This window comes from Dromiciops gliroides, chromosome 1 (genome assembly GCF_019393635.1).
Source record: "Dromiciops gliroides isolate mDroGli1 chromosome 1, mDroGli1.pri, whole genome shotgun sequence".
Lineage (NCBI taxonomy): Eukaryota > Metazoa > Chordata > Mammalia > Microbiotheria > Microbiotheriidae > Dromiciops > Dromiciops gliroides.
Window position 1 is genome coordinate 396401833 of NC_057861.1, and position 23186 is coordinate 396425018.

General features: G+C 40.0%; 1 protein-coding gene across 1 annotated transcript in view; it reads right to left on the reverse strand.

The window, feature by feature from the left end:
- RAB3C (RAB3C, member RAS oncogene family) overlaps positions 1 to 23186 on the reverse strand; it is a 336699-nt gene that overhangs the window by 17999 nt on the left and 295514 nt on the right. Inside the window, exon 4 of the mRNA XM_043985980.1 lies at positions 22775 to 22899. Coding sequence (XP_043841915.1) covers positions 22775 to 22899 — 125 coding nt within the window. The remainder of the gene's footprint in view (positions 1 to 22774; positions 22900 to 23186) is intronic.

Below are 23186 nucleotides of genomic sequence, written 5' to 3' on the forward strand. Positions count from 1 at the left end.
CTTCCCCTTCTCTGACTAACTCTTACTTGGTTTCTATTTCCTCTGTCAAAGAGAATGGTTTTGGGACCATTAGGAAGAAAAGAAAAATGGTTAATGGGAAGTTGAAACCAAAAGAATGAGGAAATGACAGTAAGAGGTTACCAGGCTGCTCTCATCAAGGTGTATCCTGGGGTAATGAAAGTGTCATAGTAGGGTGGAAAGAGACTTTACTTGGTAAAGTCAAAGAACCAGATTTAATTTCTGCTTCTCTTCCTTAATACCTTTATGAGTTTGGACAAAGTTACTTTATTTTGGTTTCTTTAACTGTACAATAAGGGACTTGGATTTGATAGCATTGGAAATATCTTCCAGCTCTATATCTGTGAACATTTGAAAACTGAAAGAGCTGATTGTCAAGGTGCTAGTGATCTCTGTTGATTATTAGTGATTTCTTTGGGAAAAAAAATCATGGAGGGTAGAAGAATTTCCAGAGAACTGGGTAAGGACAAATAGCTTAATTTTCTTTCTTTCTTTCTTTTTCTTTTTTCTTTTTTGTTTTGTTTTGTGGGGCAATGAGGGTTAAGTGACTTGCCCAAGGTCATACAGCTATTAAATGTCTGAGGTCACATTTGAACTCAGTTCCTCCTGAATCCAGGGCTGGTGCTTTATCCACTGCTCCCCCGAGTTGCCCCCTAGCCTAATTTTCAAAAAAAGGAAAAGAGTCTTCAAATCTGTAGATTAGTGAGCTATAAGGAATTATATTTTCCCAGCTCATTTGCATATAACTGTTTTAAGGATTAAGAGATTAAAACTCACAAAATGAAGAAAATTTAAAGAACTGTGCAAAGACAAAGGGATGATGGATTTAATAAGAGAGAATTGGTCATTTTTGACCAAAAAAAGTGAAAGATGGGTCACTAGGCACAAGGATACTGTGTCACTGATAGCAATGAAGAGTGAAAGGTTGAGAACCGGGCAAGGGACAAATAAGACCAATTCTTTTAGAGCTATGTGAAGAATCTGACAGATAGATCAGTGAACTGATAGAAGACTTTAGTTAGGAAATTCCTAATTGGTTGGAAAGAGGCTCAACACAACTGAATAAGAGTTTTGGTGTCAAATATTATCCTTATGCACTTCCTAGAATTTTAGAGAGGTGAAGCCTCTCATAGGTACATTTAGAGTGAGCTCCGGAACTCATGACACGATTGCTCCAAAAAACATTCAAATAAAGTCATAGGAAAATGCCTGGAGCAGCAAAACTCACAGAAGAATGTGCTGAAATCATCTTCTAACCAAGAATGGCTTGGAAGGTCAGAAGGAGGGAGCTACTGTGCTGATACAGGAGTTGGGCCCAACCCCACAGTCACCCAGATCCAGTCTCGGGAAGTCCTCACCAGAGAAGGAGACCCCCAGAGCCTCTGAATTAGCTGAAGCGCCAGTGTCGTCTGGAACTAAGCTCATAGTCTGGTGAGTGGACTGAGCCCTGGGCAGGGGAGAGACTACAGGGGTCTATGCTGGTGCTAAGGCAGAACTTGGATTCTACACCCCTACTGAGAACCAGCTGGTAGGCTCAAGTAGCAGGGGCCCAGGTGGGGGAGGGGCACAGGCTTGTCAGAGCTAACAACCACAACACACAAAGCTGGTTGATTGGCAAGTTGGCCTGGGGTCATCTAGGACCAGGAAACAGGCCAGGCAAGGGAATAACCTGATCCTCCTTAAATCATACCACCTGGGACTTCTGAAGCTTGAGATAGTGCAGCCTGGAAACAGTACCCCACTTTAAGGAGCTAAAAGTCAAGTAAAAGAAAGGCAAGATGAGCCAACAGAGCAAGGTGAGGACCATAGAAAGTTTCTTCAGTAATAAGGAAGACCAAGGGGCACCCTCACAGGAAGATGTCAGCATCAGGGCCCCTATATCTAAAGCTTCCAAGAAAAATACGAATTGGTCTCAAGCCATAGGGGTGCTCAAAAAGGACTTAGAAGATAAAGTTAGAGAGGTAGAGGAAAAAATGGAAAGAGAAATGAGGGTGATGCAGGAAAGACATGAGAAAAAAGTCAACAGTTTAAAAAGTCAAATTGGTCAAATGGAAAAGGAGATACAAAAGCTCTCTGATGAAAATAATTGCCTAAGAATTAGGATTGAACAAATGGAAGCCAGTGACTTTATGAGAAACCCAAGACACAATAAAGCAAATCCAAATGAATAAAAAAATAGAGGGCAATGTGAAATATCTTCTGGGAAAAACTGCCGACCTGGAAAATAGGTCCAGGAGAGATAATTTGAAAATTACTGATCTACCTGAAAACCATGATCAAGGAAAGAGCTTAGACACCATCTTCCAAGATATTCTCAGGGAAAATTGCCCTGAAATTCTAGAAGAAGCAGCTAAAATAGAAATTGAAAGAATCCACGATCACCTCCAGAAAGAGATCCCAAAAAGAAAACTCGTAGGAATATTATAGCCAAATTCTAGAGCTCTCAGGTCAAGGAGAAAATATTGCAAGCCACCAAAAATAAAGAATTCAAGTACTGTGGAGCCCCAGTCAAGAGAGCAGAAGATCTAGCAGCTTCTACATTAAAGGACCGGAGGGCATGGAATATGATATTCCAAAAGGCAAAGGAAATGGGATTACAACCAAGAATCACCTACCCAACAAAACTCAGCATTATCTTTCAGCAGAAAAAATGGGACTTTAATGAAAAAGAAGACTTTCAGATATTTGTGATGAAAAGACCTGAACTGAATGGCAAATTTGACTTTCAAATACAGGACCCTAGAGAACCATAAAAAAAAAAAATGGAGCTGAGGGACATACCTGGGGTCGTACTCTTGTGTCTGAGGCCAGGTTTTGGCTGGGATACCCCTGGGTCCAGGGGTGATGATTTGTCCACTGTGTCACTTAGCTAGATGATAACATCTTTAGGGTTAAATTGAGGGGTGAAGGTAATTCATTGGGGGAGGGGGAAGGGCAGAAGCAAAATCCTACATGAAAGTAACAGGAAAAGGCTTATTAAGTGGGAGAAAAGTTGGGAGAGGAGCAGGGCAGTAAATGAATTTTACACTCATCAGAAAAGGCTCAAAGATCTTAAACTCATCAGAGCTGCCTCAAGGAGGGACTAATAGACAAACCCAACTGGGTGGAGTAATCTATTTAATCTGGGCAGTAAATGAGCCTAACACTCATCAAAATTGGCTCAAAGACCTCAATCTCATCAGAAATGGCTCAAGGAGGGAATAATGTACACACTCAATTGGGTGGAGTAATCTCTCTAACCCTGCAGGAAAATAGGAGGGGAAAAGGATAAAGAGAGAGGGACAAATGAAGGAAGGGCAGAGTGGGGAGGGGACAGACAGAAGCAAGTCCCTTTTGAAGAGTGATAGGATGAAAGAAGATGGATAATAGAATAAATATCATGGGGAAGGGAATAGGATGGAAGGGAAACAGTTAACAATAGTAATCATGAAAAAGAGAAAAGGGGGAAAAATTGTACAAAAAATATTTATAGCAACTCTTGGTGGAGGCCAAGAATTGAGAATCAAGGGAATGTCCATCAATTGAGGAATGATGGAAAAAGCTGTGTTATATGATTGTAGTGGAATGGACTTGTGCAACAGGAAATGACAAACAGGATGATCCCTGAAAAACCTTGAAAGACTAATGAACATCGATGTATAGTGAAGTGAGCAGAGCTGAGAGGACATTGTGCATAGTGGCAGCAGTATTGTTCAATGAGTAATTGTGAATGACTTAACTGCTCTCAGCAGTGCAATGATCCAAGACAATCCCAAGGAACTAATGAGGAAGCTTACTATGCACCCCTATAGAAAGAACTGATAAAAAGAACACTTGTGGATTGTACATATATAACCTGATTGCGATCTTGTGGAGAGGGGAGGAAAGGGAGGGAGGGAGAAAAATTTAGAACTCTAAATCTTATGAAAATGAATGTTGAAAACTACCCTTTCATGTAAATGGAAAATAAAAAAATAAATGTTTGTTGGGAAAAAAAAGTGCCTTTAGCTATTTTTCTGTGACTTCTGATTGCTAATAGTGTCAGTGGAGCATTCTGGTAAGTGAATAGCTGGCTAAGCTTGTCTATATTGACTGAAAAGAGCCAGCTTGATGAGCTTTGTGGTTCTCTGGCCTATAGGGTACTTCTAGACAACTTAAAAGTATAACATTTTCTTAGCACACTTTTAAGGGTGATTGTGAGTTAAAAGATCTTATTAATGCTTTGCCAATTTGAGAGTAGAGGATTTTCCCCACTGGGAAGTGGTGAGAATCAAAAGGGGAGCAATTAGCAGAGAAATTCCTTCATAGAGCACAAATGTTTTTGAATGGGCCAATGATATCAAAGCATGCAGTCCAAAGATTTGAGTCACCCTAAGTAAATGGGTTTCCTCACTCATAATTCTCTGGCAGATTTCTATAACTGTGTACCCACTCTCTTCTATAGACAGAGTGCATTGTTGGGAGAATGTGACCCATGTTTATATACATACATTTTGAAGCATTTATTATTCCTGTATTTGTTTCAATATAGGAGTAACTGTGGTGTTATGTTTTCTTTTGCCTTGTTAAATGAAAGTTAAATGTAAGATCTAAATGTATCATCATTGTGAATGTCTGGTTTTGTGTAAATAGAAGCTTACTGGTGGGGACTTCAGAGGTATGGTGGTAAGTAGAAGTAGTATATTTCCCTAACAACAGGGTTATCTTTAGGATTCTGAGAGAAGTTGAGTATAACAACATGATTATGTTGCTTCTCTGAGAACTTATTCCTCCCAATATAAAACCAAACTCAAACTCCTTTTATAGCCCTCATTCTTTCTGTACCCATATGTGACTGTGCAAACATGAATTGATTATACCCAATTGATTCACATGCAGGGGCAAAGGGTTGAGTCTGTCATTAGGGATTTATTTTGACCAGAATTTGATACCTATTTGCCACATGTCTCTGCAAGGCATTTTAAAATTTCTGATACCATAAAATTTTGTTAATTTAGACTAATGTAAGAGTCTCAATCAATCTAAATTAGTAATCAGAAGGTTGCTTAGTGAGCCTGAAATCATAGCAAAGGGACACACATAGTTTTTTAGGATCACGTTCTCTTGGCTGGTTGGTGGTGGTGGCTGGTAGTCTGGACTATGATGTCTGCTCCATTATAAAAAGCATGCCAGTGAGTGGGTTCTTATAAGCGGCAAATACATTGTCTCTGCCCCCTGGAAAATTCTTCAAAAAACACTGGCAAATTCTTATTCTCTTCCTTCTTCTTAACTGTGTAAACTACTGTCTTTCTGTTGTATGCCTTGGAAACTACAGTGTCTGGCACAGAGCAAGCATTTAGTTCATACTGGTTGATTGATTAAAGGCTATAATTAATTAGATTCCAACTTATCTTACACATGGTTACATTTTAGTTGACTATTCATCAAATATTAAGTCTCTACTCCAAGCAAAGCATTGTTTTAGGGAATGGGGTGGGTACAAAGTATGGGTAAGGCCCAGACCTTGTCCTCATGTGGCTTATAACTTGTATAGACAGATTATGTGATTGGTACATTAAAGAATTCTAAAACAAAGTGTTTTGTGAAATTCAACTGGGGGATATCAAGGAAGACTTCTTGGAAGAGGTGGCATTTGAGTTGGACTTTAAGGGGTTAACATTTGACTATAGTAGAAGAGATGAAGCCATCCCAAGAATGGGGCTCCATGGAGCAAAGGTACAAAGATTGCAGGGCCTGTGTGTATGTAGGGAGGTGTGAGGTAGGAAAAGAGTTGTCATCTGTCATGAAGAATATTTGTAGTGTCTTAATGAGAAAAAGCCATAAAAGTAAGATGGTGCCAGATTGTAGAAGGCTTTGAATGCTAGATAAAGTAACCTGAGACAAGAAAATATTTTTAAGAGAAATGACATGACCAGATGTGGAAGAAAAATTATAGTGGTAACAACTTGAAACATGGATTAGAGTGGAATGAAAGAGTTATAAAGGGATGTTTGTAGAGGTGAAATTGATAGGACTTGGGAACCATCTTGGTATGATGTGAAGAGTGCTTGATTTGGAGCCAGATGTCCTGGATTCTAATCCTGTTTCTATCATTTATTACCTGTGTGATCTTGGGCAAGTCACTTAACTTCCCTGGGCCTCAGTTTCCACATCTATAAAAGAAATGGGTTGGACTAGATGATTCCTAAATTCCCTTATGCCTCTTAACCTATGATGCAATGATCCACCATACAAATCACAGGTGGAAATCACAAGACAATTGAGATAAGAGATGAATGGCTGGTACATCTGATCATGGAAAATGTTTCGATTACTTGCCTAGGGAACCGAGCTCAGGGGAATGATGAAACAGCAGCTAGGATGAAGCTGAGTTTATGAACATAAATCTGCAGTGGGGACAGCATGAGACGTGAGACCTGAATAAAATATGGGAGCTATCTATTCTGATTTCTTTTCCTTCTCGGGTCCCCTAAATGCATAGGAATCTTTCTTCTTGATAAATACTTACCTAGTAGATAGGTCTCATCAGTCTCGTCAGTGCATTTACAAATCTTTCCTGAGGAAGGTTTAATTTTTGTACATTGTTCCTCTCTTGTTTTTTATGTCAAATCTCGGTTTTATTTCAGAGGGCAACATCTTCTGACCTTCTTGGGTTTATCCTATATGTGACCTACTACCTGCATAAACTAAATGCTTGAATGTTATCCTGAATCTGTGGAAATTACTAGGACTGAAAAGGAGAGATGGAACAGCCTTGCATCACTAGCTGTAGTTAGTAAATCACAATTCTGTCTCTCCTTTGCTGCTAACATTCATTAACTTGGAACAGCATGCCTTGGTTTTATTTGATGAAAAAAGCAGCCATTCTGGGAAAAAGACTTAAAGGTTTTAGGATTCATTATATTCTCTTGCTTGGTTCTAAAAGCTCAGTGTGATAAAGCCAGGCCCCAGGAGAGCCGAATTCTTTTCCCAAATCCATAGCCTAGGAGTTGGTATCTGGTTAGACATAGAAGAATGGGTATCTGAGGGAGGCCCTAATAGCAGCCCATCAGTACCAATATATAAAGAGGTTTGACTGAAGCTAAGCAATATTTACTGTTTCAACTGAGTACAGCACAAGAAGGAATGGTTTTAGGTCTTAGAGGGACTTAAGTTAGACATTACAAAGAGCTCAGTGAGTAAAGCATTATGGTACACTCACTCATTCCTCAACTCCTTGAAATTTAGGTCCCATATGCACCACTCTAAGGAAACTGTTCTCTCAAAGGTCACCAATGATCTCTTATTTCCTAAATCCAATTTTCTTTTCTTTCTTTTCTCAGTCTTTATCATGTGTCACTTTTTTGTAACATCCGACACTGTTGACTTCTCCCTTCCTTTTGACATGAAAGAAATGATTATTTCTCTGTCATATTAACAGACAATTATTAAAACTGGGGAGACCACAGCTTCCCCCCCCACCCCATTCTTTCAAGGGCAGGGCCGATGGAAGATAGGATTCACATTCTCCTATTCTGGATATAGCTACTCCACTCAGCTAACTCATGTTTGGGTAGAGGATATAGATTCTTTGTCTAGATTGCCCAAGATTGGGGGTGGTCTGGGTCTAAGAGGGACACAAGTGATCTCACTTCTCTTTGTAAAGTCCACTTCTCATTAATTGTTAACTAATCAGAGTTGATTGCTGACCTCGGCACACCCCCCTCTTCTAATGGCATATAAACCACGAGCCTGCTGTCATGAAGATCTTTGGCACTTGAGAATGTCATTAACTTTTTATTAAAAATGCTGGCATTATTAATAAAATGATTAAATTGCCTAGAAATTATGTCTCTTGAACTTTTAAAATGCCATGGATAGATCTTTTTCCACCTCTCTGATGACTTCTTTCTTTCTCCTTTATTCCTTTCCCTTCTCCCTTGCATCCCCTAAGTTTTTGCATCCCTAAGGCACTGTTCTGTGGTCATCTCTTCTCTTTTCATACTATGTCTTGGTTATCTCAGCCAGTCAGCTTTCAGTTATACCTCTTGGGCTGCTAACTCTCAAATCTGTATATTCACAACTGTCATCTCTTCTAGGCTCTCAAGCATCTCCAACCATCTGTTTTTTTTGTTTTGTTTTGTTTTGTTTTTAAGTGAGGCAATTGGGGTTAAGTGACTTGCCCAGGGTCACACAGCTAGTAAGTGTTAAGTGTCTGAGGCTGGATTTGAACTTAGGTACTCCTGACTCCAGGGCCGGTGCTCTATCCACTACGCCACCTAGCTGCCCCTCCAACCATCTGTTTTGAAAGCATCTTAAATCATCAAGCTCAACCCTATCATATTTTAGAAGAAAGGCAGAACTGGAGAGGATAAACGCAGCATCCAGCATATAGTAGGCACTTAATAAATGCTTGTTGAAATGATTTGTCAATGATAGCAGCAGGAGAGCCAGGACTTGAACCTAAATTCTCTCACTCCAATGATAATTGATGATGATGAATCAACATTTAGAAAACATTTTCAAGTTTGTAAAATGATCTATTGGTTTTCTTTCCATTATAGCACAAAGCTGTCTCCCAGCATTCCGAGCTCATTATAACCAAACAAAAATTCTTCATCTTTTCCCTAAAGCACGTCCTGCCTTCTAACTTCCTTATTTCTGTCAATGGCACCACAGTCACTAAGCATCAACTCACTGGGGTAATCTTTTACTATTCTCTCTCTTTCAACCCTGACATTCTATTAGTGCCAAGACCTATTGATTCTGTTTCTATAATCTATCTCAAATTAGCCTCCATTATTTTCCCACTGCTGATCCATTCTCTTTTGGACTGTTGTTCAAGCCTATTAACTCTCTTTTAGACTACTGTCACAGCCTTCCAATTAATCCTCCTTTTTATTTCCTTCTATTTCAATCTGTCCAAGTTTATCCTACAAACCATTGCACAATTCTGTATAAGCAAAAGTTGGAGTCACAGGATATATATTCAACTACCTGTGTGACCTTGACCAAGTCATTTTACCTCATTGGAGCTCAGTTTCCTCAACTGTAAAATAAGAGGTCATGTCTAGCTCTAAATATATGGTCCTAAAATAATCACAGGTCTAATCATTTCACTCCATTTCTCACAAACCTTAAATGACTCCACATTGGCCTACCAAATAAAGTGAAATTCTTCATCTGGAATTTGAAGTCCTCCACAATAATGGACAGGAATACTTAGATCACTGTATCCTTTATTGTAACATTTTGTTTTGTAGGTAAATCTCTTATGGATAAGCCTGAATCAAATCTCCAGTCTAGTTGTCTCCAATAAACAACAAAACAAAAATACAAGTGAGCTTATGAACATTGAAGGTTCGGGAAAAGCCCTGGTACCTCTGATAATTCTAACAAGGTGCAGACACCTCTGTGAGGACCTATCTGACTGGCTAAGCAGTCAGCCTTAGCCTCTCACCCCGTCTCTTCCTCTACTCCTTTCCTTTTATTTTTAGCTTCTTATTCTCTTTCTCTTCCTTTCCCTCCTCCCCATTTCCTCTGCTTTTCTGTCATCTCCCATTCTCTCTTCTTCCCCCTCCTTCTCTCTTTTTGTCTCTCCTTCTCCATCTTCCCTTCTCGCCTGTCCTTCTCTCTCTCTCCCTGTTCTCTTTCCCTTTCTCTCCTTACTTCTCTCTCCTTTTCTCTATCTCCCTTACTTTTTTTGCAGGGCAATGAGGGTTAAGTGACTTGCCCAGGGTCACACAGCTAGTGTCAAGTGTCTGAGGCTGGATTTGAATTCAGGTCCTCCTGAATCCAAGGCCAGTGTACCACCTAGGTGCCCCCTCCCTTACTTCTTTATAGCTGATACTAAAGCATTCCTGTCTTTGATATAGTGGAGTGAATGAAGACCCTAGGATACAATACAAATAAAATTACTGTAATTAAGGGAATAGAGAGTAGAGCCTGGGATGGGAGAGATATGACAGCCATACCATCTAACAAGATGACCTTACTAGGGTGCCTCCTTACTAGGATGCCTCCACTTATTAGGACATCTCCTGCCTCTGTTGCCAGCTTACTAAGTGGCCTTTTCACACTGACTCATCATGGACTTCTCTATGAAGAGAGCATGCTGACCAGCTGACATTAGCATTCCAGCTCACTCAGAGATTGAAATACTTAATATAAATACTTAATATAAATAAATAACTCTTTGTTTTGTAAATCAATTTCTGGGGAATTTGATTAGTGTGACTCAGTCCCTGAGGACCAGATATCTCTTGGGTGGGCTGACAAAACTGGATTGTTGTACTCTAGATTCTTAGCAGCACTGATGTACCATGGGGACTCAACTTGAACAACCAGTCAGCTGGTCAGTCTGCCATCTCCTAATTGTAACAACCTGGCAGGTTTAATTGTCTCATCTCTGTTGTTTTTTGTTATTTAAGTGTTTCTGTTGTTTTTATTCTGACCTGGTTCCTTCTTTTAATTTTATTGCATTATTGTTATTATTTTATTATTGATGCTCTTAAAGTCTAATGTCTAGCTCCTCCCCCTCCAATACACACACACACACACACACACACACACACACACACACACACACACACACCCCTTTCTAGCTAATCATGAGCATGTAATGGCTTTTTTTGGGGGGGGTGGGCAATGAGGGTTAAGTGACTTGCCCAGGGTCACACAGCTAGTAAGTGTCAAGTGTCTGAGGCTGGATTTGAACTCAGCTTCTCCTGAATCCAGGGCTGGTACTTTATCCATTTGTGCCACCTTGCTGCCTGCCCCCCCCAATGACTTTTTAATAATTCCAACAACATTTGTTCAACAGGGCTTGGGTGATGGGGTGGTGAGAGCTATGTTATGTTTTTGAAGAACTGTCATTGGAAGGAGGTATTAGAATTGTTTTGTTTGGCCCCAGATGACAGAATTGGGAAGAAAAAAAATGTATGGAAGTAGTGAAGAGTTTGATTTTAGCTTGATGTCAGGAAATCCTTCCCTAACAACCAGACCCCAAGCAGAAGGGGCTACCTGAAGAGGTGGTGGGAGCCCCGTCCTTTGATGTCTTCAAGCAGAGACTGGGGGACCATTTGTCAGGTATGTTATAGTGGGGCTTCCATGAGGTGACCTTTTAAGTCCTTTACAATTCTCAAATTCTAAAGTTATATGATATTATATTGGGTCCTGGGGATATGGAAATTAATTCAACACAAACCCTCTTCTTAAGGAACTTGGAATTTAAGGAGGGGAGGGATGTAGACATAAATAGGCTCATAGAGTTAGAGCTGGAAGAGAATCATGGGATCCTGGATCTAGAGGTGGAAAGAACCTGAGAGGTCTCTCACTCCCAAATGAGGAAACTGGGGTTCAGAGAAGTTCAGTAATTTGCCCCAGGTCACAGAGTAGGAAGTCAAAGAGCTAGAGTTTGGACCCAGGTCTTCTGACTCCCAAACCAGCCACCTTTGCACATTTTCAGGCTTCCCTGATCTACTCTACAGTAAAAGGGAAAGTGGGATAAGCCCAAAGGAGAGGTCCACGCAAGATGATGTGGAATAAAATTTGACTTTTAGGAAATGGCTTCAATAGATGGAGAATGAGCAGGGGGAGGGCAGGGAGCAGGGCAGGAGTCCATCCTAGGCATGAAGAATAGCACAAGAAATATCACAGAAGCAGGAATGGGCAGGACAAAATGTGTGATGGAGTGCAGAGAATGTGAAGGGGAGCAATACAAAATGAGGCCAAAAGGGTAGAGTTAAGCCATTGTGGAAAACCTTCACTGAATCACTGAATTTTAGAGTTGAAAGGGTCCTCAGAGGCCATTTGGTATAACCCAAACCTGAACAAAAACCCACTCTTTAATATCCAAAATTAGTGTTGATCCAGTCTTTGAATATGACTAGTGAGTGAGAAGAGCGTCTGAGGTAGCGAATTCCACATTTGGATAGCTCTAGTTGTCAGGAGTCCTTTCTTGCATAGAGTATCTTTTTTTTTTAATTTTTAATTTTTTTTGGTTGGGCAATGAGGGTTAAGTGACTTGCCCAAGGTCACACAGCTAGTAAGTGTCAAGTGTCTGAAGCCGGATTTGAACTCAGGTCCTCCTGACTCCAGGGCCGGTGCTCTATCCACCGCGCCACCTAGCTGCCCCCTTGCATAGAGTATAAATAGCTACATTCCCCTCCCACGCCCTGCCTTTTTCCCACTTATTGCTCCTAGTTCTGTGCCATGGGGCCAAACAACACATCTAACCCTTTTCTTGCATCCTAGCCTTGCAAATAGTTTAAGATAACTATTATCTGGATTTTAAACTTTCTATGGTAGGCAAAACTCAATGTTTCTTTGTATGTGTGTGGGAGGAATGTGACAATATCAGTAATGCACTAGGAAGATGTTTCTGGCAGTGGTGTAAAGGATTGGTGGAGGGAAGAAGCTGGAAGCAGCAAGAACAAGTATTAGGCTTTTACAATAGTCTAAGAGACAAGAGATGAGGACCCGAATCAGGATGGTGGCTATGTGATTGAATATGAGAGCTACTGAGATGGTATTATCACCACGTCTTGGCAACTGGTTTGATGTTCAGGATGAGGGAAAAGGAAAAAGACTCAAAGATGACTGTAGTTACAAACCTGGATGACTCAGAGAATGGTAATACTCTCAATGATATCGAATGAGTTCAATTTTAGATATGAGGAGACATTCAGGTAGAGATGGCAAGCAAGCATCTGCATATTTGGGACCAAAGTCCTGGATAGGGGGTTCAGAGTAGAGATATATAGCTTTGGGAGTCACCTACATAGAGGTGATGAATGGAGAGAGAGTACAGCGAGAGATAGCAGACCAAAGATAGACCCTTGGGGGACAGTCACATTTTAAGGACTTTGAAGTAAATGAGGAGGCAGCCGAAATGCCAGGGAGGGATTAGGAAAGTATCACAAAATCCAAGGGATGAAAGGGTATTAAGAAGGAGATCATAGTCCATATTGCCAAAGACCACTGAGACGTCAAGATGAATTAAGAGAGAAAAAGGGCAACTTGATTTAGGGATACTCTGATACTGTGAGAGACAATGTAGTATATAGAGAGCCAGCTTTGAATCCAGGAACATCTGTATTTAATTTTTTACCTCTGATACACACTACCAAAGTGACCCCAGGAAAGTCATTTAATATTTCAGTGTTCTAGGTAATACTGTATGCCTACAAATACCAGAGAAAGTACCCACCTGCCTTAGTAGAAAGAATTTACTCATCTTGGAGTTTGCTGTATCAGCAAAACCACAGGTTTAGCCCCTATCTCTATCTTGATATTTGTGATCAACTACATGTATGTTTATATATTTATGTATGTATACTTATATATGTACATTACCCCCCCCCAATAGTATGGATCTCAACTCATCCATGCTTTTTTATTCCAGTGTGACTTTTGTCTTTTATATCCTGTTAATCCTACAGAAGGCGGGGGGGGGGGGAATTTATTTAACATACTAGGGTTCCTTCATCTAGATTTCTTGATATTACCTGGGTACAATTGTATCACATGGTTTAACAATCAATCAATAAGCATTTATGAAATGCCTAATATGTGCCAGGAACTGTGTTAAGTGCTGGGAATATAAATATTAAAATAGCCCTTTATTCCCCACTCTTTGGATATTTCTTTCACAACCTTGCCCACCACCTTCCTAACTTGGAGCAATTTATTCCATCCTCCACACCACCTCTGCAGCAGGACTCTGATGACCATATTGATTACTGAATTTCCCAGACTACTCTTTCAGGAAATCTCCAGACATTTTTCTTCACTTCATTTGTCACTCTCTAGAATTCTCTATTATAGCCTTGCTTACCACTTTGCTTACTGAGCTCATCCTTACTCTACTTCCCTTCAGTTCAAGAACCATGAAACATGATCAATTCAGCTCTGCAATTTCTGGATGGGATGTGTTCATCTATTTCCATATGATCCTGCTCACCATTTCTGTGATGTTGCAGGCCAAAATGATTCTCCTGGCTACCACTGCCCTATGTATGTTGTCTCTACTTTAGAATATAAGATCATGGGGGCAGCTAGGTGGCACAGTGGATAAAGCACCAGCCCTGGATTCAGGAGTACCTGAGTTCAGATCCGGCCTCAGACACTTGACACTTACTAGCTGTGTGACCCTGGGCAAGTCACTTAACCCCCATTGCCCCGCAAAAAAAAAAGAATATAAGATCCTTAAAGACAGGGATTATTTATGATTTTTATTCATAACCCCAGGACTTAGCATGGTGATTGATAATATAGTCAGTGGTTTCATGAATGTGTTTTCTTTCATTCATTCTCATTCTATGACCTGCTCAAATTCCTATTATAGTTATATAACTCTGATGATACCTTTCACATAGTCTCTGGTGTGATTCTTCATTGGTAATATATTGATGCATATTTATCCCTATCATATATGTCTCTGGTATCCCATTATTCACAGTCATACAGCAGCATTGGAAGAATGTTGGAGTTAAAAAGATTGGCTATTGTCTCTGAGAGAAGTTTCGTATTTATTAAAAGCAATGTAGTTTACCAAATTCAATCCAACCCTCTTTCCTTGTATTCAATTCTAGACTCAGTTTATTATTCACTTGCAGTATCTCTCTAAAATATAGGTATTGTTAGACCTGCTCTCTCCATTGTCCATTCAACTGCACAGAATAATGTGGGTGATGGGTATTGTTTATTCTTCCTGGGTAGGTAATTAGCATAATTTTTTGACTGGGTATGGATCTTATTTAACAGACTCTGAAGCATGCCAAGATTTGATACAATGAGCCCAACAGCATTGTGAGCAGAAATATCTAGAGCCAAGGTGTCAAAGTGTTGATAGATTCCATTGCAGTCTTCACTGCAGCCCTTAATTTGAGTGTGGCACAAGCTAAATTAAAATATAATTGGGAAACATTTAACAAAATAAAAAGACAATAGAACATAGTAATGTCAATATATGGTTTTTTAAGTCAATATATGGCCTGTAGGTATCCTTGTATATGGTTTAATGGTTTCTGTTTCTATTTAAATTTGACACTACCGATCTGAGGACCTCACCTTCTATAGGGAATTTGTCTTTCATTTAGACTCTGTACTGGATATTCTCCATAATAGTGACCAATAGCTTTGGTGAGCAAATCTATCTTATCTGAAATTATTGTTGAGAGGAACATTGATAAAAGAGCTTTCTATTATTAAAGAATTATTTCAACTCTACACAGGAAGCACCTCATGAGAGGAGAACTCTTTTGAAAATCGTTTTGTTTTATTTTTGTTTTTGTTTTTTTTGCAGAGCAATGAGGGTTAATTGACTTGCCCAGGGTCACACAGCTAGTAAGTGTCAAGTGTCTGAGGCTGGATTTGAACTCAGGTCCTCCCAAATCCAGGGCCGGTGCTTTATCTGCTGTGCCACCTAGCTGCCCCCGAGAGGAGAACTCTTAAGACAATGTTTTACTTTATTGAATCCAATGCTTTTTTTTTTATTTTTGGGTGAGGCAATTGGGGTTAAGTGACTTGCCCAGGGTCACACAGCTAGTAAGTGTCAAGTGTCTGAGCCCGGATTTGAACTCAGGTCCTCCTGAATCCAGGTCCGGTGCTTTATCAACTGTGCCACCTAGCTGCCCCTCAAATGCTTTTTTAAAATTAGCAAAATAATTAGCACATTAGAATGTTGTATTCTCTGTAACTTTCAGTCAAATGTGTGATTAGAAAGATGTAGTCTTCTTTAGAATGTCATTTGTGAAAGAATACCCTTGATACATATATTGATTAACCTTATAAATATCTTGTAGATACAGGAAAGTCGGCATGTGAGTTATTAGTAAATGGCATTTTCTCCATTACCTTTTTGGGTAGAAATATTATATATTGTTTTTTCTAGGCTCTTTCAGAAACCTTGAAAATCAATACCTCAGTGCCCTCAAAATGTTGTTATTCCAGCACAGACCGGCTCCTATATATGCGGTCTAGTGCAATTGATCTTTCCATCTTTCTTTCCTTTAATGTCATTTCTATTAAGGATAAGGTTATTGGATGACCTTGGAGAAAGCTATTTCTGTTAAAGTGGTAGGACTGAAAATTAGATGGCAGGGGACTGAGGAAGGAGAAACAATGAATAGACTATTCTTTTCTCTAAGTTTAGAGAAGGATGATAGCTTTAGGGGATGGCAGGTCCAGGGAAAGTATTTTTAGGTTAGGAAAGATCTGAGTCTATTAATAGGCAAAGTAGAAGAGAGTAATAGAAAAGGAGAAATGGGAAATGCATGGAAGAAGGTTAGAAATGCATGCAAGATGATTAATGGAGATGGGGGGATGGGATCATGGGTTTGGGGGAAGGGATTTTTTTTGGCAAAGATGAGGGATTTCCCTTTCTATTAGAGTAGTGGAGGGATAAAAGAATGAGTGGAAATATTGAAAGATTTAGGGAAGCAAAGGAGTTTATATCAGATGATCTCAATCTTCTCAGTAAATAGGAGGTGAGATCATCTGCTCAAAGGGAGTAGAGGAGAGGTAGAGTTAGGGGAGAGGTTTGAAGAGGGAAGAAAATTTGGAACAGATGTTGTATAGAATATAGTAATCAATAATATGGGGACAAAAGGATTGCAGTCCAGCAAGTGAGGACCTTGTTGAGATTAGAAGACACGAATTTGTAGCAGACCCAGTTATCCTGGGAGCAGGAGTAGAGGAATCAGATGGTAGTTGACCCATGGTGGCATAGTGTCAAAGATACCTGGCCAAAAAAAAAAAAAAAAGTAAAGGATGCCAAAGATTAGAAGAAGGCTAGAAGAAAGGGAATTATTTAATTGATTGACAAAAGGGTCAAATCTGGGTAAGGAGGAAATAGGACTGGAACATTGTTGGCAAACTGGAAAACTAAGGACTATGATGGGACAAAGAACAGGTGTGGAAGGATAGCAGACTGAATAGAGAAAAATTTCAGACTTCAGACTTTTGAAAGTAGAGTGGATAATGATGAAGTCTAAAATGTAACCACCCTAGTGAGAGAATAATAGGTCATAAAAGTTGAAAAGATAAAAAATTTAGAAGGGCAGAACATTAGAAATATCACCAAGATGAATGATGAAATCTAAGGAATGAAACCAAGGAGAGGTGAACCGAGGACGCCTGAAATCTAGGTGCTGAATGAAGTCAAAGAGGAGAGTGCTTGAGTGATCAGGAGCTAAGTAGACGGCAACACCAAGACTGAGAAAGGAGGAAGAGTATTGGCAGAGCTATTGTTCGATCTGAATCTGAAAAGGGATGTATTTAAATGATAAAGGCAAAGCTAGAGTCTGCCTGGGCTAAGGGAGTGAAGAAGGAAAAGGAGTGCATAGGGCAAGTGGGCTAGGAATGGGGAGGAGCTTAAGACAAATCTGGATGAAGGAAGCCTTGAGATAGTTTGGTAGAATGGGATTATGGAAAGATAGTGAGGGACCCTTTAGGGAGTGAGGTTCAGTAAGTGAGACACTAGAAAGGTGAGTGTGGGAATTATTAGTGAGCAAGAGAAGGGTGATTAGGCAGATGGGTTCTCATGCAGTGATAGCCAATAGAGTGTCGATATCCAAGGTGTCAATCAACAGTGGATGGATATGGATCAATTTAACAAATCCACTCTATAACTTTTACTAATCATTTACTATATACACTGTGCTGAATGGTGAGGATAAAAAGGTGAAAATGGATGCACTTCCTACTCTCAAGGAGCCTACAGCAAGATATGACCTATACCTGAATGATGTATAGTCAAATGTGATGGTGTAAAGGAGAGATGAGATGGGGTGGGGGAAGAGGGGAGGAGGGAGGGTTGGGGAGAGAGAGAGAGGCAAAGAAGGGAGGAGAGAGGGGGGAGGAAGAGAGGAGAGAGAGAGAGAGGAAGAGAGGAAGAGAGGAGAGAGGGAGAGAGGGAGAGAGGGAGAGAGGAAGAGAGGGGGGAGAGACAAAGAGAGACAGAGAAGCATAGAGAGGGGGTGAGACAGAGGAGGAGAAAGAAGAGGAAAGGAGGGAGGGAGAGATGTATGTATGTATTTAAGTATGTATGTGTGTGTGTATATATATATGTATGTATGTGTGTATGTATGTATGTAAGTATATAAATATGTATGTATTATTTTCAACAGTGATAAGGGAGGTTCCTGAAGGTGACATCTGAACTGGGTCATGTAGGAAGGGAAGGCTGTTAAGAGGCAGAGATGAGGACAGAGTGACTTCCAGTAGAGTGCTGGATAAGATTAAGGAACAGTCTGCTATCTGGTTTGACTGAAAAACAGAATATGTTAGAGTAGGGTTGAAATCAAGCCAGAAAGGGAGGGTGGAGCCAGGTCATGGAGGCTTTTATATATCAGGATATGGAGTTTGTATTTTTCCTTGTATACAATAGAAAATCTGGAGAAGGCAAATGAATGGATAAGACTTGTTTGCCAGGAAGATTAATTTGACAGCTAAGTGAAGGATGATTTGGAGACAGGAGAGACTAGGAGGAGGATGGTCAGATAAAAGGTTATTAGAATAATCCAGGAGAAAAGTGAGGGAAATCTAAATTAGAGTGATAACGGTGCCTGTGTAGAGAAGATTTTAGAGCTTGAATAATAAAACTTGGCAACTTATTAGATGTGGGGGAGTCAAAGATGATTCTAAGATTTTGTGCCATTAATAGAAATTAGACAGCTGGAGGAGGGATGATGCATTCAGTTTTTGGAATATGCTGAGCTTAAGGTGTGGATGAATTATCCAGGTAGGGGGTGCCCAGCAGAAATTTACAGAAAGAAGCCTACCATTCAGAAGAGAGGTTAGGGCAGGATCGGTATATTTGGGAGTCACCTGTCTGAGGCTGGATTTGAACTCAGGTCCTCCTGAATCCAGGGCCTGTGCTTTATCCACTGTGCCACCTAGCTGCCCCAAATATTTATTATTGCTTCTTTCTTTCTCTTTCTTTCTTTCTTTCTTTCTTTCTTTCTTTCTTTCTTTCTTTCTTTCTTTCTTTCTTTCTTTCTTTCTTTCTTTCTTTCTTCCTTCCTTCCTTCCTTCCTTCCTTCCTTCCTTCCCTCTTTCTTTCTTCCTTCCTTCCTTCCCTCTTTCTTCCTTCCTTCCTTTCTTTCTTTCTTTCTTTCTTTCTTTCTTTCTTTCTTTCTTTCTTTCTTTCTTTCTTTCTTTCTTTCTTTCTTTGTTTTTTGCAGAGCAATGGCCACCTGAATGACCATAGAGGTTCCCCCATGGATAGTGGCAACAATGGTAGCAGTGGCATTAAAAGAATGGAGGGAAGAGCACTGGAGGGGAGGGGTAAGTTGGAGGTTGGTTGCTGAGGTTCCTTCAGGTATAACACTCTATGTTACTTATTTCTAAGGTCTAGAGAGAATGGCTACATCAATGAGTTGCATGGGGCAATAAGGGTTAAGTGACTTGCCCAGGATCACACAGCTAGTAAGTGTCAAGTGTCTGAGGCCATATTTGAATTTAGGTCCTCCTGAATCCAGGGCCAGTGCTCTATCCACTACGCCACCCAAAATGAAGTATGTTAAAGAAAAATCCTTAAACCTGAAGAAAGATCCAAGGGTGTGGTGACTAAAGTAATAACTTATAGGCCAGAGGAAATGCTGTCAAGAGACTCTGTTATTTCCTCAGGGAAAATTTTTAAATGAGTTGCTCAGTCTCTGAATATAAAAGAAATGTCACAGAGGTGTCTGGTATAGTCTGACCCTACTTGTCCCCACCCATGCTGTTGCCCCACCCTCTACATCTCTCCACTCTTACAGAACAAGACTGTGGCCTGACTGCACTAAGGCCAAGGGTGAGCTAGAGTGGTTGTGCCTGGCTCCAATCTGAAAATGGAAACTATTATGGAAGAAAAATAGATAAGAATTGGTGATTGACCTCAATATGGGGGGAGAAAAAGATTTAAATCCTGGGCAAGTAAGAAACTTATTAGACCACTGAAAGAAACAGCTAAGGAGGGGAAACTGGCTTAGAGGGAGGAAAGAAGATGGTGAGTTTGACTTGAGGCATGCTAAATTTCAGGGATGAAGTGATAGTCACATGGCAATGTATTCAAAGGCATCTACAGATACTGAGCTAGAGCTCAGGAGGTAAAGACCAGATTTCTGATTGGGGGGAAGTATTCTCCAAAAAGTGAGTTAAATCTGTAAAAGTGATTTAGTTCTCAGAAGGAGAAAAGAGCCAAGGCTAAAACCCTAGGGAATGCTCTAATTAAGGGATGGAAATGTAGGTTCAGGCAGTAGGAAGTGACTAGCTACTCGGGACCACAAGTGGTCACTTGAACCAAAGAAAACTGATGGGTGCTCCAAGTAACAAAAATATAACTTCTTCACCCTCATCCTAGAGTTTATTCACCTTTTCTTTTGTACTATGGACCACTGTGGCAGTCTGATAGAGCCTATGGGTGCCTTCTTAGAATCATGTTTGTAAATGAACAGAGTAAAATATAAATCCTATGGATTATGAAGGAAATCAATTATATTGAAATAAAGATGGATCTTTCCCCATCAAATTTATGAACCCCTTGAAATCTATCCAAGGTCCCTGTTGGGGGCCCACAAATCCCTGACATAGGTCTGCTGGAAATCTAAGGGAACTTTGAAGATACAGGTTTAGACTTTACTGACAGATGCCAACATGTCATTGCAGGTTGGTCTCGTGTGGTAGGATCTGGACAGCCTGGGAGAAGGAAAAGCAACCCCCTCTTCCCTGTGAGACATTTCATGGTAAGACTAAATAATCTGAAAGAATTCAGTTGCAATTTGCCTGTCAGGTAGTTTTCTTTTAGTGTGTGAATACTCTATGGACAAGAATTAGAGAAAGCCATTTATTGTAAAGGATTATTCATTACAAGGAATGAGCTATAATGAGATCAACAGAACATTGTTATTTTGAGACATATGCCAAGCCTTGAAAATAACTTTTCTTTTCCTTTTTAACAGAGTCTCCTTTGTAATGACCCTCTTTGTCATGGGGTTTTATCTGTGTCTTTTTAAAGATGACAAATGCTTAAACCTTGACTTTGGACCTCGTAGGTTTTAGTCTCTGCTTTGCGTTGGTGCTCATCTCTCATTTCAGTTAATGAAGGCATGTACGGTCATGGGGGGCAGGAGGAGACTAAGCCATATGAAAGGAGGTGCATTTCTCTCTAGGAGAGCATCATATAATGGTTGCTATGGAAACTACTCATTTTTATTGAATCCAGAGCAAAAAAGATCAATTAGAAACAATTGGGGGAACTTGCAAGGGACATAAAACACTCCTGACTTGTGACTTCAGGAACTTCTTAGTGATTTTTCACTGAATAGCTTATAGAATATGGCTGATTTTCATGATAATTTTGGGACTTCTTCTCTTAAGGCTATCAGGGGCTCAGGGAAGGCTTTTTATATCAGGTTCCAAAACCCTGTAAGCAATGAAGACATCTTTCAGTGCTGGAAAGGCTGATGTAGCACCTTTGCATTCATAGTGGAGTTTCACGTATTGTACATGAAGCCTTTTTGTATTCCCTATTCACCCAAAGGCTAGCACAATACTCAGCATATACAGACTAGGCACTTGATAAATGGTGAATGTGGGTTGAATGAATACATTTATCTGGATTCTCCCTTTGTGCCAATATCCCTTTTTGCTCCCCTTCTTTGGTGGCTTCCCCTTCATCTTATCTTTACAAGAAGGCATATCCTGTGATGTGGTCTGAGAGCAACTCTAATTGTGCAAGATATTACACAATAGTAGGGGTGAGGAGGGGAAGCAAAGATAAAAGGGGACATAGATCTTGTTGAAGAAAGAGCTGGGATAGGAGTCCATCCTGTGAAAATCTTTCACTGAATCTATGATCTCATTTACCACTATGGAGCATAATCAGTGGTACTCTGGGAAATATTTAACAGATATTTCTCCAAGGGGAAAACATACACATACATACATATATACACACACAGACATGCACACATATACACACATGTATATATACACACAATTTAAAATTTAATTTGCATTATTATGAAAACATTTTCTATCACTTTCTTAAGTCTAGACAATCTACAAAACAACAAATCAGGTTCTGATTTGCAGTGTTTCAACATTTCTGAGGTGTAAATGCTCACACCCAGGTGCATTGGATAAAATGTCAGGTCTTTCAGCAAGATTAGTGTTCTTAAATTCAAATCCAGCCTCAGACACTTACTAGCTGTGTGACCCAGTTTGCCTCAGTGTCCTCATCTGTAAAATGAGCAGGAGAAGGAAATGGCAAATGACTGCAGTATCCTTGCCAAGAAAACCACAAATAGGGGCCACGAAGAGTCAGACATGACTGAAATGACTGAACAACAAATGCTCACATTTAAAACTTAACTACCAGCTCTCCTGAGGCTGTAGAATCTGGTTCCAGCACCTTGAACAATCCATTTACAAGCTTTCGTCTTTGTTCCCTGTCTTCCATAAGTCCTCCACGGAGGTCTTATGAAATACTGGAGGCCTTTGTCTGGCTCTTGTACTATTTCATAGATAATAATAGTAACTATTGCTCATGATTTTATTGTGCTTTCTGATTTGTAAAGCATGTTATGTACATGATCTCACTTGCACAATTCTAGCCATCTTTTTCTTCTTGCAGATTGGGCTTGAATACTTAGGAAACATGCAAGAAAAAGCAATAATCTTTTGCTAAGGATACATAGGCTTCCACTGTCAGGTTTTTAAATTTCATTTAACCCACCCTGACAATGAGTGCTGGTGCTCTTTCTTTGAGGTGCTGTGAACAATAAAGCTCTCTCATTGGTCGATTGCTTACCAAGCTGCTCTCCTAAATGTTTGCCTCTCTCTGTTGAGATGACTCGCTCATCTTCCATGTCACATTTGTTCCCAACCAGGATAACCTGGGCATTATCCCAAGAGTATGTTTTGATTTGAGTTGACCTAAAAGAGAAGGAACACAATAAAAAAAGAGTCAGAGGAAGGCATGACTGTCTGAAAAAGAAAACAAGAAAGAAACGCCAGAGATTGTAATAACAGGAAACAAAACTCAGACAACTTCTGACATTTAGACTAAATTAGCTTGGTCTATAATTCAGCCCTTCAAAGGCTCAAAAGCAAATGGATGCATAAAAAAATCAAGTTCAGTCCTGATTCCCTTGTTGTATAAGCTCTACCAGTAATAAGACTGTCTTTACAAAAAAACCAAAAATCTGTCATTGCCTTTTCAT